The sequence below is a fragment of the Sinocyclocheilus grahami genome, unplaced genomic scaffold (genome assembly GCF_001515645.1).
Source record: "Sinocyclocheilus grahami isolate Dianchi unplaced genomic scaffold, SAMN03320097.WGS_v1.1 scaffold519.1, whole genome shotgun sequence".
Taxonomy (NCBI): Eukaryota; Metazoa; Chordata; class Actinopteri; order Cypriniformes; family Cyprinidae; genus Sinocyclocheilus; species Sinocyclocheilus grahami.
This window is the reverse complement of record NW_015505698.1, coordinates 243,411-261,693: the sequence shown is the minus strand read 5'-3', so window position 1 is coordinate 261,693 and position 18,283 is coordinate 243,411. Positions and strand designations below refer to the sequence as shown.

At 37.6% G+C, this 18,283-nt stretch overlaps 1 protein-coding gene across 2 annotated transcripts in view; it reads right to left on the bottom strand.

Moving 5' to 3' along the window:
* The window catches only part of rngtt (RNA guanylyltransferase and 5'-phosphatase), a 132,771-nt gene that overhangs the window by 50,626 nt on the left and 63,862 nt on the right, over positions 1–18,283 (bottom strand). For both annotated transcript variants that reach the window (XM_016237588.1, XM_016237587.1), the window contains exon 11: positions 9,561–9,725. In XM_016237588.1, coding sequence (XP_016093074.1) covers positions 9,561–9,725 — 165 coding nt within the window. The remainder of the gene's footprint in view (positions 1–9,560; positions 9,726–18,283) is intronic.

Here is an 18,283-nt window from a genome sequence, read left to right as displayed (position 1 = left end):
GTCTTGGCAGTTGTTCTTGTGTCTTTAGAAACCTCTCTCAACAGTTTTCTAGTTTGTGAAATCTTTCTCTTCCTGCCTCTGTTCAAACTTCTTGATAATACTTCTCACGGCTGTTCTTGACACTTGAAAACGCTTTGATAAACGTGTATATGTTTCTCCTCTTTTGTGAGCATTAACAATTCTTTTTCTCATGTCTAAACTCATTTTGTTTGTCTTTGCCATGATGACAGTACATATTATTTTACTAGTTGTTTTGAAAGAGACTAACCCTCAGCTTACAGTGTCATTTAAAGGCTTAGAGGACTAATTAGGTTAATTAGGCAAGTCATTGAACAACAGTGGTTTGTTCCGTAGCCAATCAAACAGATCATTTCTTAAGAGGGCTAATAATATTGACCTTAGAAATATATTTTTTTCTTTTATTCCAGGCAAAATGAAATAAATAAGGCTTTCTCCAGATGGAAAATATAATAAGAAATACTATGTTACAATTCCCTTGCTCTGTTAAACATCACTTGGGAAATATCTAAAAAAAAGAACTGAAATTTCATAGGGTGGCTAATAATTTAGTCTTCAACTCTACATTTGCATGAAAGCATTAGTGTCTGGCTAAACTCATCATAAAAACCATGAGGAGTGTATATACTGTGGCACTATCATAGTATTGCGCTTTTTGTTTGAGCAAGCGTGGGGCTGGGGCTGTCTGATCAACCAATGGCAGTGCAGTATGAAAGCCTCAGCGCCTTAAAGGGATAGTCCACCCAGAAATGCCTTGTATAACTCATGAGACTACTGTTCATCTTAGAAAATACAGATGAAGATGTTTTAATGAAACCGGAGTGAGATCAGTTCATTACACCAACATTTTGACAACTGAAAAAGTTCATTAAGAGATCGTAAAATTAATCCATATGAATAGAGCGGTTTAATCCAAGTCTCTTGAAAAGACACAATTACTTTATATAAATAAGAGATTTTATTTAGACTTTATTCACATATAAACAAACAGAGCACTAGGGTTGTGACGGTGAGGAAATTTTCCCACCAGTTAATCGATGTGTGACAACACCGGTGTTCGTGGGTGCAGTTCGTTAGAGATTTCCCTCTTTTCCTCACTTTTCTTCACTTTTAGGCTACGTTTACACGACAACGGTGTAGTCAAAAATGGAAAAGTTTTTCCCTTGCGTTTTTAAAAAGTTTCACGTATACACAATAACGTTTTCAAAACGATTTGCGTTTACACATATCCGTGAAAATTAAACCAAAACCAAAACCATTAAACCAAAAACACTGTATTACGTATGCCAGGCCAGTAGTTGGCGCTGTCACCTTGTTAGTAAAACAGTACCTTTAGGGAAGTGACGATTATATGTTGTATATGATGCGTCGCCGCTGTTGGTTGTAATAGTGGTGAAGTAAATCCATACTTTGCTGAAGAAGCGTTTGCAAACTCTTAAATAGCAGCGACAGTAGCATGTACTCTGCCATTGTTGTGTATGTTTGTTCGCGCGTGCCTTTAAAATCGACACATACTGCGCATGTCTACATACCGAACACGTACTACGTACGCACATGACGTCACGGTTTTCAAATATTCCCGTATTGGGTGTTTACACGGAAACTATAACGGTAGCATTTTCGAAAACTTGCCCTTTGAAACCCATTTACAAAAATATGTGTTTTCAGTCCCCAAAACGCTGTTGTCGTGTAAACGAACAGGAAAAACGCATAAAAAGTTTCCCATTTTTGGCTGAAAACGTTGTCGTGTAAACGGCCTCTTACATAGCTTGTAAATGTCTGTGCGCACTTTACTGTCACTTTCGAATTAGCGTCAATTCAGCGCCAATTGATTGAATGGACAACAACAAAACCGCACGACAAACTCACTTATATTAAATTTAGAATGTTTAATTTATTAACAAAACGAATAAAAATACACTATGCTGTAGGCCACAAAATTTAAATATATATATATAAAAAAAAAACATATCAGCAAACACGGTGGAACCAAATAAATAAGAAATGATTGTTTAAAAAAAAAAAACTTCCAAAATCACCTTAGATAAACGGCAAAAGCCAGCAGGCTTTACAAAATCCCAAATATTTTTAAAATAGGTGCTTTTTCACTTCGTTTAAAAACAAAATCTTCCGCCATTGTCTTGTCTGTCTCACCTCACTCTTCTTGTGAGTCAGATCGACTCACATGACAAATGAAATCTGACTCCTGCTGCTGATCTGTCGTTACTGAACTAAATTATTTTTATTACTATAAAAAATCTAAATGTTGGTGTGGGGTGGTGCCGCGGTGGGCAAGTGATGTAACCAGTGTTGCGGCTTCACACCGTCAACACCGACTATCGCAGCAAGCCAACAGAGCACATCAAATACGGCGAATGGAAGCTTAAAACAATAAGGTTTGTTTTTGCGTGTCACACAAGCACTTTGAGCTTCCGCAAGAACCAATCAGGTCTGATTTTGGATGTCAAGCAATTACGTTTGAACTTCATTTTTTATTTGCTATATGCATGTGCACTGATCCATGTTTATATGGGGGGGGGGGAAGCCTAGTCTGTTCATTATATAAAAAGGCTGTTTATGATCTCTTAATGAACTTTTGAAATGTCAAAGTTTTGGGTGAATGGAGAGAAAACTCTCAGGTTTCATCAAAAATATGTTCTTTTTTGTTTTGAAGATGAGCCAAAGTCATATGTGTTTGGAACAACATGAAGTTGACTAACCGATGACAATTTTCTTTTTTTTGGTAAAATGGCCGTTTAAATACTCATGAATAATTTAAGTTTACATGAAATGTCACTTGCAACCCATTTTGCTTCCATAATATGATATATTTCCCAGAGGAACTGGTAATTCAATGAGAAAAATTAGTAACACTGTAGATTTGGGAACATATTTGGTTTTGCCTCAAACTCCTAATTTGCTTATTGATAGTAAGTTACTGTATTTTTAGTATTTTCACCAGCTAAAAATGGTTTTAAGTCAGTCATTTCTATCGTTTGCTGTCGTGTATCAGTAGGAAATATCAGTTAACTGACTTAAAACCATTTTTAGCTGGTGAAAATACTAGTGTTCTAATAATTTTGGCCACCACTGCATGTTTAGGTATTGGTTACGAATAAGGGATGCAGAATATGATGCAGAATAAGGTATTAATATGTGCTTTATAATTACTAATAAACAGCCAATACTAGTTAATAGTAAATAGCGGAGTAGAGACAAAAAAAAAAGTGGTTTCAGAGGTGAAGCAAGCAATTACACATTTAATTAAAGATACAGAGACAATTTTAATAATTTAAATAACGTGCACTGATGAATCAACAATAACTCTAGAAACACATAAGAAAGTAAACAAGGTCAGTTTTGATTTCACTTTGACTTTGCGGAACATCCTTGAGAAATAGCGACCAATGTCATATGTCATCAACGCATTATTATAGCGAAGTGTACAGAAATCAGAAATGCATATCTCAAACAACAGAGCGAGTTTGAGCGAGAGGGTTTTCATTAGTGCGGCCCCGTCTATAGAGCAGCTGCGTTAAATGAATTATTTTCAAATAAATGTTTCAAGACCTTGAGCCTGTTTGCGTTTAAACGGATCTCTGCCGTCAATGTTCGCTACACGACTCGGACAAGGTCTCCCGCCCAGATATCCTGCTGAACTGAACACTGCTCAATAGAAAGACTCAGCGACTTCTTTCATTAGCGACAATCTGTCCTCAGCTGAACATGGCCTGAACGTGACCTTCCCCACGATCCACAGGGACTGTGTTATATTAGCGCGGCACACGGGGCTACAGCGGCAGAGTCTTAACAGAGATTTCCTTTCCATGCCTCTCATGAAGCACGACCCTCCACTCCACATTAGCTGCCTTATTTTCTCATTTAATCTCTCAGAAACACATCTGCGCTGCTGCTGAAAGAGCCGTGGATGCCGAATTAAAATTCCAGTCAGTCAGGCAGTCTGCTGCAAACAGCATCTTTCATGCCTAATACAGCTCACCCTCAAAGCTCTGCGGAGCAGCAGCCCTCTCCATACGAGCCTCGACCTGCAGAATTCAGTCTGTTCAGAGAAGTGGCTAGTTTCCATATCCAACCCCGTTTAATGAGGACATAATGAGATCATTAACTCCCGTTAAACCCTTTCAAAGTCGCGTTTGGGAAGAGTCTAAAACGCTGAGGAACAGGTTGTTCGTGTCGAAACCTCAGAGATGAGCCTCTGTCGTTCTTTTGTTCTCTTTCATTCTTTTTAGTTTGTTCACTCACTCTTTATTTGAGATTGTTCTTTTTATTCTGTTATCTCTTTCATTCATCTGTACTTCCTGTATGCCTTGTTCTCTCATTCATTTTTTTTACTCGTCCATTTCTCTTCCTCTAATATCTTTTTCTTTTCCAATTTTTCTTCTTTCATTCAAACTTTTTTTCTGTCATTCTCTTTCATTGTGTCATATTGTTTTGGTTTTCATACTTGAATCCTTTTCGAGGTCGGATCTATTCTGTTTGTCTCGCTGACCTTTCTTTCCTTTAATCATTTAGATTTTTGCTCTCATTCCTGCATTCTTTCTCTCATTTCAGTCTTTCTTTTAGTCATTTGCAATCTTTTATTATTATGTCTTGCTCATTTATTTGCATTTTCGGTTCTTTCTCTTTTCTGAAATCTTTCTATTGCGCTATCTTCATGAGCTGCATTCAAAACAAACACACCCTGCATACTAACCATCCTCTGGAAACAGTAAAGCAGAGATACCCGGATGCTCTAGTCTAGTGAGATGAAGCAGACTGGGGAGTGACAGCGATGGTGCTTCTTCCGCTTTGAATTGTTTTTAAATGTCACATAAGTTTAATGGTTGTGGATAATGTCGGAAGGAAGGAAGAACAGTATATTATCTGAATAATAATAATAATGTAAGAAGGATAGAGAAAATGAATTGAGAAGTATCAGAATGTTAATGCTGACAGGATGATTGACAGGCCAGTTTATGGTGACATGATGCATGTAATTATAACTCAATTAGTGACTGGATATTTATGACTAACTCGCAGATGAGTTTTTTTGTAATAAATGGCATTTTAATGAAAAACATTGTTTGTGCTGCCTGGGCTTTAATGCAACGAACACAATGGCGGAAAAATGTCAAAACCACACAAAGGCACGCATTTGTATTCACCTACATGATATGAATATATGATAAACACCACAAATCAATTCACTAATGCACAAATAATTAGCAAACAAACATGCCATTTTGTATCTGTAACTGAATGCACAAATAAATGCACAGCAGTTTGCATTTCTGTTCAAATTCCACTCTTTTTTTTTTATTTAATCATTTTTTGTTTGTTTTGGTTTTATTTATACTTTCAATCACGCAGTTCCTTCTTTTGGTTATTTGTTTTCTTTCACTCATTTTTTTTCCTTTTGTGTATTTTGTTTTCTTTCATTAGTACCTTTTTCGTTATTTATTAATTTTTTCATTTTGTCTGAGCCATTTTCATCTGAACTCTGTTTAAATTGGCCTCTCACGCTTTTAAAAAAGCTATGTGCATTTCATACGTTCACCATATCTTTATATTATCTGTAACTGAATGCACAAATAAATGCACAGCAGTTTGCATTTCTGTTCAAATTCCACTCTTTTTTTTTTATTTAATCATTTTTTGTTTGTTTTGGTTTTATTTATACTTTCAATCACGCAGTTCCTTCTTTTGGTTATTTGTTTTCTTTCACTCATTTTTTTTCCTTTTGTGTATTTTGTTTTCTTTCATTAGTACCTTTTTCGTTATTTATAAATTTTTTCATTTTGTCTGAGCCATTTTCATCTGAACTCTGTTTAAATTGGCCTCTCACGCTTTTAAAAAAGCTATGTGCATTTCATACGTTCACCATATCTTTATATCACACTGACCACAGCTGATTATCATTCACAAGCTGCCATTTATGACCTAGATATCGCCATAAATGAAACGTGTCCTGCATATCACTGGCCAGTTCATGTTTTGTGAGTCAGTCCTAACGCTGAGGAGGCCGCTGAAGGATTTTCAATAGGGATGAAGACAAGAAGTGACACGGCCGCACATGATAGCTGGTGGAGGCAGGATTCATATCTGATGGAATCGTGAGAGACTGAATGAACTCCTAGACAATAGCTCTTTGATCCTGATTGTAGTCTGCAGTTGAGATGTCATTCTCTACCGATTACTGATGGGAATCTTTCTCCGCTCCTCTATTTTCCACTTCCTGTCTGCACATCGGATGGCTGGAGACCTCAACAATGACACCCTCTCAGTTCTCAACAGCTTGTCATTATGACTTCATTCTCAAAGACTTCTTGTTCAGATCAGACCCCGAACAAGACAAAGCCGAGACACACACACGTGCACACACACGCACGCACACACACACACGCACGCACACACACACACAAGCTTGGAGGTTCAGGGAACAGAGGAACCAGACTAGAGGAAAACAGACTTATTCATGGTGAACAATGAACAGAGAATCAAATGCGTTTATGAAGTGGCTACGGAGGACATGGGGTGAACCTCTTCTTGCTGGAAATTTCTCAGAAACCATCGAGCATGTTAATTTCACATAAAATGATCCCACTTATCGTTCATGGACATGGAGCAGAAGAGCACAGCTCATTGGCTGATGTTGCTGATATTGAACTGTAAGGGTCTTTTGTATGAGAGCAGGAAAAATGTATTGTCTTGTCTGTCTATCTATACCCTCCACAAAAGTTTTCTGTTTATTTTTTCTGAATTCTGGTTTATAATTTAAAGGGGTCATCAGTTGACAAGTTGATACTGTATCATTCTTTAGGGTCTTCATGAAAAGTCTATAACATACTTTGGTTACAATTTTTCAATGGTAGTGTAAAACATCACCCTTTTTACCCTGTCAAAAACAGCTAGTTTCAGTGCGTGTCCCTTTAAATGCTAATGAGCTCTGCTGACCACGCGCAGTTCTCCGAGGCTGTAAACTTTAGCGTGGAACTTGCTAACTAGTACATTATTAGGAAAGGCGATTTGCAAAGATTCATAAAAAACCCTTACACTCATTTCTTCTGGAGGTGAGGCTGGATCACGAAGGAACGTAAATGCATTTGGGTAGATCGGGGGCACAATCCCTTCAAAAACAAACGTAATCCACTGTGTCTTCAGATCAGTGTCTGCTATGTTCATTATTACATCCAAAAACAAAACCCCTCAATCGCTTAGGAGACATTCTTGTCTATGTCCCTGCTCCGGCGGTGAAACAATGGCGGACTGTTGACAGCTCACTCAGGGCGGGTCTGCGTTAAAACGGCCGTGTCAGTCAATAGTTGTGGGAGGGGCCTGTGCAGAACTACGTCACTCTGCCAAGAATCTCAGAACAGCCTGATCTGAGAAAGTGGTCATTATTATTGGGGATTTTAAAAAAAGCACTGGGCGGATTTAGGGTGGATATGTACACACACTGCCAACACACAAATATGTTCAAACAACATGTAAAAGTGAATTTTGTATCCGATGACCCCTTTAATACAAATTTATAATCAAAAATGGAGTCTAACGAAATGAGTTCATAAAACGTACAATGCAATTAATATTTTTAAATGTAATTAAATGAAAAGATTCATTTACAACATATTCCATTTTTACTTGTCATCAGTTGACAAGTTGATACTGTATCATTCTTTAGGGTCTTCATGAAAAGTCTATAACATACTTTGGTTACAATTTTTCAATGGTAGTGTAAAACATCACCCTTTTTACCCTGTCAAAAACAGCTAGTTTCAGTGCGTGTCCCTTTAAATGCTAATGAGCTCTGCTGACCACGCGCAGTTCTCCGAGGCTGTAAACTTTAGCGTGGTCTGCGTTAAAACGGCCGTGTCAGTCAATAGTTGTGGGAGGGGCCTGTGCAGAACTACGTCACTCTGCCAAGAATCTCAGAACAGCCTGATCTGAGAAAGTGGTCATTATTATTGTGGATTTTTAAAAAAGCACTGGGCGGATTTAGGGTGGATATGTACACACACTGCCAACACACAAATATGTTGAAACAACATGTAAAAGTGAATTTTGTATCCGATGACCCCTTTAATACAAATTTATAAATTTGTAAAAATGGAGTCTAAAGAAATGAGTTCATAAAACATACAATGCAATTAATATTTTAAAATGTAATTAAATGAAAAGATTAATTTACAACATATTCCATTTTTACAATTTTTGTCAAATAAAGTGATGCAAAACAAAACTTGTATACTGTCTGAATTAAAATACGGATGAAAAATACCTTGGTTATACTATATTCCTTGAAATATAATTATTTTTGTTACTCTGAGAAGTACATTTTTACTGTACAATAGTAATATATTTCTGTCTTCAAATATAAACCAAACTTTTATTTTGGTAGTTTGCAGTGAAGTTTGTATATGCTATCATGATAGTTTTTCCTCTATCTGATGAAATGACTCTCAGGGCAGCTCCGGAGATGACGTTTCATGTGTTCATGTCCTCATATAGTTAGACAGCGGTCATGTGTGTAGTAAACAAAACTGTGTCGCTCATTCACACAGAAACACGCAGAACATGCAAACTTCTTTAACCGCACACACCTGAGCTTCTAGATGTAAATATGAAAAGTTACTCAAAACTTTATTATTGACGTTGCAGATTAATTTTTTTCAACAAATATCAATAATAATTTATCGCCCATTAGCAATGTGCCCTAGTATTGGGGACAGACGTGTGTGTGTTAAATGAGCTGAATCTTTTCTCCTGGGAAATGAGGCTAGAAATGTTCAATAGTTTTTGAAGCCACAGCTACGCCAATTAGAGCTGAAGTTAAGACCAGACCCCGATCGATAACCGATCCCCTAAGACCGTCAACAAAACTAGACTCCTTACGGACTACACACAGAACCAGACCAAGAACTGTCGGTCTAAATACAAGGATGTCCATTTTAATGAACAGAAATGGGCACAATATAGAATAAGCAGTCGATATCTAGAATATATCTGTCAATTGTTTGGAACCTTGAACTGTCTGTCTATGGTGAAAACACTAACCAGACTAATGCTTGGTGTAATTATCATCTTCAGCACGTTGGATATAGACTGTGATCACTGACTAGCCCTCGTTCCTGAGCTGCACACAAACTTGCACTTAAACATACAGCCTGTGGAATAACCAGACAACTGTTTTCATGTTTTACAGACGCTCGATTCATTCGTTTCTTTTGTGTTTCCTGAGCTGCAACCTTCAAAGTTTCAGATAACTTCTGAAAGAGCATCAGAGAGAGAGACCTTTGCACTTCTACAGTGCGTTTTACCTCACAAATGGATCGAAAGCAGCTTCACAGAGAATACAGTTTTTCAAAGTGACTGTAGCAGTGGAGAACTGCAGGAGATGTGTAGATAGTAGTTGCTAGTTTAAAGAGGTTACTAATGTGAATAAACATTGCAAATGATATGTTTTCAAGTCATTTACCTGGACTTTAAGTGGCATTTACATGTCCTTTCACAACACACGGCCACGGACGTTTACAGATAAATACCTTGCGCGCAACGTGGATGTCGAAGAAAGGCTTGTTCCTGACGCTGAAGGGCTCCTTGGATTTATCAATCTGGCCTAGCCTCATTTTCTCGAATCGCGGGGAGATGATCTCCTTCTCGATACACAGCAGACGTCTGTTGAAGTCACACTGACCCACAGGCTGACCCTGCGAAAAACAAACCACACAGCCACAATTCACACACACATCTCAGATTCAACATGCCTAGATCCACACCTCAAATAAATCAATAAAATAATGACTTCAGTTTGTCTTTTCCAGTTGTCATTTGCTATGCTGGAAGATAACGAGATGTACTGTAACTTTGTTATGCAAATTGCTTGTGATTTTACATCAGCACGTCAGTCATTCAGACTTTGTATTTGAATAATTACTTGTCTATTTTAGTGCTGTCAAACGATTAATCGCGAATAATCGCATCCAAAATAAAGGTTTTTGTTTACATATGTGTGTGCACTGTGTATATTTATTTTGACACACATTATATACATACACACATGCATGCATATATTTAAGAAAAATATGTTACGTTTATATATTAAATATATTTATATATGATATAATTTATATGAATATAAATATATACATGTAAATATTTTCAAAATATATGCTGTATGTGTGTGTCTTTATATAGACAACAAATATACACAGTACACATGCATATAATATGTAAACAAAAACTCTTATTTTGGATGCGATTAATCGCGATTAATCGTTTGACAGCACTAATTGATATATTTGACAATTTCTCTTTAAAGCGGTTTTATTGTACCGTTTTGCTCTAACAAAATAGAAATAATAATAGAAATAAAGATTTAACGACCATTTTACACTCTGTACAACATCTTTAAGATGTCTACATGTGAATGGTCTTCATTATACAGTAACTGGCAAAGCTCTGTGTGTAGTTTACAGTGTTATTCATCATGTCGCTTCATACTGAGCAAGTCCTGATGTGTAAATGTGGTTGAGATGATACATTTCAGAATGAGATGTTTTTTTCAGCCTTCATTATGTTCTAAACAGGCATGAGATCTTAATCAGCCCCAACAGAGACAAGCAACAAATGACAAGTCATTGGTTTTTTAGAACCTATTACTGTCACCCACGGTGAAATTTAATTTGTCCAAGGAGCCGGATTACAGAAACATGGTCAAGAATAGAATTCTTAACTGCTATTTTCTTTAGTAACAAACATTTTGCATGATCAAAACAATTGTAAAAAATATTCATATCTTCGGTTTTAAGATTTTAAGAAGATTTTAAATTCTCAAAGAAATTGTCTTAAAAACATGGTAAATAACTTTTTTTTTTTTTTTTTTACTAAGATAACCTCCAACTTGTCTTAAATCCCCAAAGCTAAGGTGTTTGATGATTTATTGTACTGTTTTGAATATAAGCATTACAACATAACTAGTGCTGTCAAAATGAGTGCATTAATGCAGACGGTTAATTTTTCCAGTTTAATCTGACTGCGGTCAGATGAGGTGTTGTCAGGCCATATGTCAGTAAAAATGAATCTTTCTGTCCAGTCTGCCGTTATATTGTGCTTGTAACACGTGCTCTTCCATTGCATGCACTGTAGGCTGTATCATTTCATATTAAAACATGAATGAAACTACGATTATGCATGTCAGATCCGCGACACCTTCAGCAACGGCAGCTCTTAAAGTAATAGCAGTCAAATAACCTAATATCCCAGCTGCTGTGACGTCTGTTATTCAAAGAACAAAAGAAAAAAGAGAAAATCAATCACTTTTGTAGCTTTAAAGGTGGGGTAAGTGATTTCTTTCTAAAGGCAGGGGAAGTTGATATTTCAAATCACCAAAACAAACACGCCCCTACCCCAAAAGGGTACCGCCCCACACGTACGTACGCAACCCAGGCAACGATTAGTTCTGTGAAACAACGCAAAACCAATGTTACACTGTGTCTACACCGGACGCGAGCGGCACGACAAAATATTATAGAGCTAACTCATTATAATCAGTGATGCTGTGTACACTGGATGTGGCGCGACACAACAAATCCCCGACAGAAAGCTGCTGCTGCGTTCTATTTACGTTCTAAAAATTTCAAATGATCGCCTTGTCGCATTCAGTGTGGACAGACATTAGCTGTTGCGGCGCGGTGCAACAGATCGCATCCGGTGTACGTTAGACACGCTGTTACTCACCTATCAAGAAGAAACAAAGCAACCTTGGCGTCCGATCGCAGGCCTTCCCGCTCCTCGAGTTCTCTCCAGCGCTAGGAAAGATGATCCGATATTTACACGGGTCCTACTTCTTGCCTCATCGTAAGCCTTCTTTTGTTCCGCAGACGTTTTCCTCTTGTATTTAACCGCCATCTCTATCTTTCCGTCATCGCTCGGCTAATGTCTGTCCTGTGCACTGAGTGCTCTCTCCTCCACATCATGAGTAGACACGCCCCTTACTGCTGATTGGCTACAAGTTTGTTTTGGTACTCGGTCCGACTGAAAAAATACGTACCCCACCTTTAAGGATTTTTCTATATTCAATTTAGAATTTAGAGTTTGATAACTGAATTCAATTTCTATATATTTCCTACTTGCTAAAGGGCAAAAGTAGCTGTTTAATTTTTTATTAATGTTCAAATTGATAGCTCTCAATTATACTGAAATGTTGAAAGGCTACATTATAGTCAATAACTAAATATTAGGGGGGGGCAGTTTCCTAGAGACATCATTAGCATTGGTAGCAGTGATACTCACCTTCAGTCATTAAAAAATGCCATTAAACAAATATAAAAATATACTGTATTTATTGCAATACAAAAGTATTTAAAAACTATAATGTTAGGTTGCGATTAATTTCAGAAAATTAATTAGTTTTTGCAATTTGCAATTAATTAGTTAATATTGGTTACACTTTATTTTAAGGTGTCCTTGTTACAAGTGTCTTTAACTTACATTTAAATTAATCATATGATACAATGCACGTATTGTGTACATACATGTTTTTACATTGTATTGATAATGTATTTAAAAATACCTTCCAATAATTACATCTGTATTTAATTTCTGTAGATACATCTATAATTACAATGTCATCCCTACCCTAAACCTTAACCCTCCCTTAAACCTACCCATACCAAGTAACTAATCATTATTTTTTATGTAAATACAAAGTAAAGACACCTACTATAAAGTGTGACAAACCTCATATTTAATTTAATAATTGTTACGGCATTATTTTCATCAGCACTCAGCATATAGGGGAACGTGTGAGCAAACAGGATGTGTTCACTAAAACTAGTGAGGCAACACACAGACAGATACAGAATGCATTTACTCAAGAGAAAGCACCAAAAAAATGTGCAAATGAAACATGTAGTTCAAGTGCTAAAAAACATCACAAAGTTGCATTTTGATCTTGATCCTTGTCTTATGTTATTAAATGATGATTCTTCTCATAAGTTTACATTAGTTCAGAGAAGACTGTTAATGTCTGGCTTTACTGCTGCTAAAATAACTATTTTACAGCAATTGTTTACACCTGACGTGGACCTTAAAAGATTCTGGCTGTTCTCTTTTCATAACATTGTTTGTTTAGAACTCAGCACTGAAGGGATAAATGGGGCTAGAATACATACTGTTACCTATTGGAGTAAAATAGCCCAAGTTTTAAAATTATTGTTTTAAATTGAAGATGCGTTATTCTATGTGATAATTTGCTGCCCTGGTTTATTTGTATGTTCCTTTTAAATTACCCTCAAGTAGAGGACGACCGATTGATCGGCCAGCCGATTAATCGGGCCGATTTTTGGCATTTTAAAATGAATCTGCATCGGCCGATTGTACTGCAAATTAGGCCGATTTATAGGCAGCTTACACTCACGCCTTGTTCACACACATCTTCTAACGATGGCAGGGAAAAACAGAGTTTCGAAAGCATAATTATGTTTTACCCTACTAGAATTGATGCCGACCGTGCTTATCATATTCATAAGTGCAACAAGTCATTTGCATGTGAAAGTAGAAACACGTGCAATTCAGATGAAACTTCTGGGCTGACTATAACGTGCACATTAACTGTCATTGCTCGTGTACTGCAGGCTGTGTAATTTGAGTGAACTCTTTCATTTTTGTTATCACTATGGCCATCTTACTTATAGCAGTGTCTAGTGTTTCCCATACATTGAGTTATTTGTGGCGGCTCGTCACAATATCAAAACTGACCGCCACAAATAGATTTTCCAAAAAGCTTATACTTCCTTGAATAAATTGAGCACTGCAAGTTTGACCGTCTTCATAAAAAGCTTCAATGTCATTTTCATTTCATCTTTCCTGTAATGCCTGATAAAGTAGCGCTTATTTGATTACAGCCGTTCCCGGGGAAACCTCAATATTTCTCCCGCTCCAAAAGCGCCTCCTGCTGGCAGAGAATGCATTTGCAAGCCTGTGGGAAACACTGGTGTCTGTCAGCAAACATAAAAAAAAGCATGCTTCAGAACTGTTTTGAAAAGGTGCTTAAGTTTTGAGCCATGCATTATTATTACTATGAATTAGCCTACTATTACTACTACTATTACTATCTTATGACCTGCTATAAACATTTACTCAAACTCTCTTCTATGAGATGAAGGGGGAAAAAGAAAATTGGCCAAACATATCGGCCAAAAAATCGGCATCACATATCGGCCATCGGCTGCCCCGATTTCTAAGTATCGGCATCGGCATCAGCCAGAGAAAAACCCATATCGGTCGACCTCTACCCTCAAGTATTATTTACTGTACTTATGTGTCTGTTTTTTTATTTTAATTTCTTTGTATTTTCACTGTCATTCTAGCTCTGTAATGTTATTATTTCAAAAACGAAAAGTGCAAATGAATGTAACCGAGTGCTTCATTTAGAGCGCTAAACTCCCGTCAAGTTGTAATGAAAATAGTGGACATGCCTATTATGATTAGTCCCAGAATTCCACTGTGCATAACTGTGTATTAAACATGAAATATTTTCAAAATTATTGGCTAAGACTGTCACTTTGCAGAGCATTTTTCACCGTTAGGATGGACAGACATTTTACAATGATGCCGCTTCTAAGAAGATGCCTTAAGAAACTTAATCTGGAGTTCATGCTGCAAATTCACCGATTTCAATCAGGATGCACATAAATGAAAAGACTGTGATGTCCAATTAGATGAGAACTTCTGCAACAACAGACTCTGGAATGGACATCTGTGGACCAATGACAATTTCACAATTTGGAATACAATTTGCTGTATTCCCAACTTGACCCGACTCTTCCCAGACACTCATAACTGATTTCCCCCTATATCTCTCCATTAAAATTTTATATCAAGCTGTCTCTAGTGTGCAGGTCTCTGGTTGGACTGGGTTGTTTAAACACTAGAGTATGTCTGCACTGTACAAAAAGTGTATTTGAAAAGATCAGGCAAAATGTGATTAATCTAGATTTGTTCCCGTTAGGCGTGATGAGGGAACGTGTCGAAGGAACAGACGCGGTGAGTATACGTGCATCAGAGCGGCTGCGAGCAGCTCTGGAAATAATCCACCTCACTCTCTCTCCATCACGACCGCAGCGGCGTCTCCATGGCAACATCTCCACATTACGCTCACCGGTCTGGGATGTATGGCAGCGCTCCGATGGGACCGCCGATCCACGTCACTACGACCGAATCAAAGCTTCACCACCTCACTTAACGCCTCAGAAAAGGCTGTGACTCGCTTAACAACATGGATTTGAAGCAATCTATAGAAGACATCTCCAGTGGAGACACACATCAGACGAGTTAAACGCAATCCACTGCAGCTCTCCGCGGACAAAAGGCCCTGAAGCTCTACTTCCCGCTCCGAAGGGGCCTGTTCCTGAAACCATTCATCCTCGTGTAGACAGAAGACTCGTGTATTACACCATGACAACACTCGTATCTCTTTAGGAAGCTCCTCTCGTGTCACTTCTGTATTGGAACGAGTGTCTCGTTTGAGTCTGTATTTCTACATATAAATAAACTTTAAAAGTCCTGCTATTGATGCGTTTATGTTCATGCATGTTTTATGACACTACGGTGTACCATTATTAAAAGTGACAAGTATGTCTGGGAGCTGGTTTATTTCATCACTACCAGTGAATGCTTACTTGACGATCAAAACCAAACCAAACTCGTTGTGAAATCTGTGTGGGGAAATATTTCGTCCTCACACTAAATTCACAACTGTGTGGACTCCTATAGAAATGATTGGACTTCGTCCTGTGAAAATTGGATTTTTAAAATAATTACTTAAGAAACATGTAATATATTCAATAAACCATTTACGCTTAAAATCCTGGGTTTAATGAACAAGGGCTAAAACATGTATGTAATGTTTAAAAATACACATAGTGTTCAAAGAGTTTTCAAAGGTGAGTTATTGAGGCAGAGATGAGAGGAGAAGGAGAGACACCTGAGAAAGAGATACAATTTAACAGCAGACATCATCCAAAACCAACCATTATATATATTTACATCTTATTTGCAATTTTCCAATTTCCCAGTTTCCTATCGCAAGAGCAGACACACCGGCAGCCCCACTCTCTGCGGGCAACTTTCAAGTGCAAATTGCGGAATAAAACGCTCATCTATATTTAAGAGACTCTCCAGACTTACACATTCCATATCAAAAAGTAATGAAAGATTCTATAAATCCAGGGCCTGACAGAAATATGGAAACATTACGTGAAAAGGGAATTTAACATAATAAGATTCAAAGGTGAATCATATTAGATAAGCAGAAATGGTCGGCATTAAAGATAGCCTGCACTTTAATTTCCCATCTGCTCTGTTTCCAATGACAATGTTACTGATTTTGTTACTACATAAAAGCAAATGCAATTTTTAATAATGAATTAACATGTGGTATTTGCAAAACAACAAAAAAAAGTATTTTACACAGATGAGGAAAGTGACTGCAACAGCTACACAGAATGACAAATAGAAATAGGTGTTTGTCATCTGCATGTTGTAAGGGATTTAGCAATCTAGTTTTGTTCAGTTTGTGCTGACTAGGCATATTTCCGATGATTATAAACTACATGTATTATGTATTATCCAATCCCCTGGTTCAGCTTTGCCACCACATGAATACATTACTAGGGCCCCAAGCCAGTCTTCAAGGAGCATTTTTTTAACTGATCGGTATCGACTCTCTTTATTTTATGTCAGCTGTCATGCCGGTGACATGCGGTAGGTGGCAGTATTCACTTTCGAGTATATTTGTCGATTATTAAAAAGCAAAAGTAAAAGCAAAAGTACTGCTCAAATGTGCGTATTCAGCCACCATTAAAACTAAAAGAAGAAAAAATGTGCGTAACGCGCGAGAACCAGCGAGGTTTGAACACACACGTTTGAGCTTCTGTGTTCAGTATTTGTTTTTGATGCACACTTTTGTAACGATCACTCGTTCATTTACTATTTACTTTTATCTGCCATCAGATGTCCTTGCCATAACATGCTGCTATGGGTTGCATCTTGCTTCGGATTTGACTGACAGACTGGTATTCTTACAACGCAAGCTTCATGCTTTCTAACCATATCTCCACATTTTCACCTTTTTATGTTGCAATTATTCTGCTTATTGTACATATAAAATGCAATACGTTTACATCAGTAGTCCCATTTCCTACCAATGTCTAGCATGTGCAAATACATATATAGAGAGAGTGTATCTTATAAATGTATACACACACAAACACACACATTACTTTTACTCTCTGCATAACTATGTATACATTGGATAGATTTTAATAACTTTAAAGGGGTCATATGATGCGATTTCAAGTTTTCCTTTTTCTTTGGAGTGTTACAAGCTGATTGTGAATAGATAAGATCCCTGAAGTTGCAAAGACTAAAGCCTCAAAACCAAAGAGATATTCTTTATCAAAGTTAAGAGTCAGCCCCACCCCCCTAAAACGGCTGGTTCTAACACGCCCCCACATACCTACCTCACTATGTGGAAATATTTGCATAATGCGCCCAAATGTGCACGCAAAGAAAGAAGGCGTGGTTTCAGTAACACTCGGACTTGTCTCGGACTTGGTCATTGGACTCGCCAAATGTTCTCGTTGGTCTCGACCGAGTCCAGCAATATGCTTTTTTTCTCCTTCAAAACAAAACCATTTGCATGTCGCGCCTGAAAACGCATGGAAAACGCTAGGCGCGCCGCTTTCTCCTTCTTTCCAAAGCCCTCTGTTGTAGCCTGCGCTCTATGCTTGCGCTCCCGTGGCGTCTGCCGTTGCTAAGCAACTATGACCTGCGCTCTCCATGAAGACGCGGAAGTTTCAGCAAAGGATAAATGGATTTCCAGCACTAAAAATCCCTTGCAGTAGCTCTGCTACTAAATTTATTTTAAAAAATGGTTATCCTTGTACAGCTATGATCAGCTGTTTCTCCATCTTGGCTTAGCTTTCAATTTTGTTACGAGAAAGGATGAAGCTGATCTTGTCACATGACATACTGTATGGTTTTACAAACCACAGAGAATTCTTCGACGGGGCACGGAAGAAGAAGAAACACAAGGCCAACTGCAAATTTTGCAACAAAACTATTGCAGAAACCTGTGGGACAACATCTAATTTCGTAAGGCACCTGCAAAGGCACCACAAAGAGAGGTAAGTTGAGCCGGAAGGCATCCTGAACATAAGAATTAGCCTTTGTATTTGACTCTTTGGTAACACTTTACAATAAG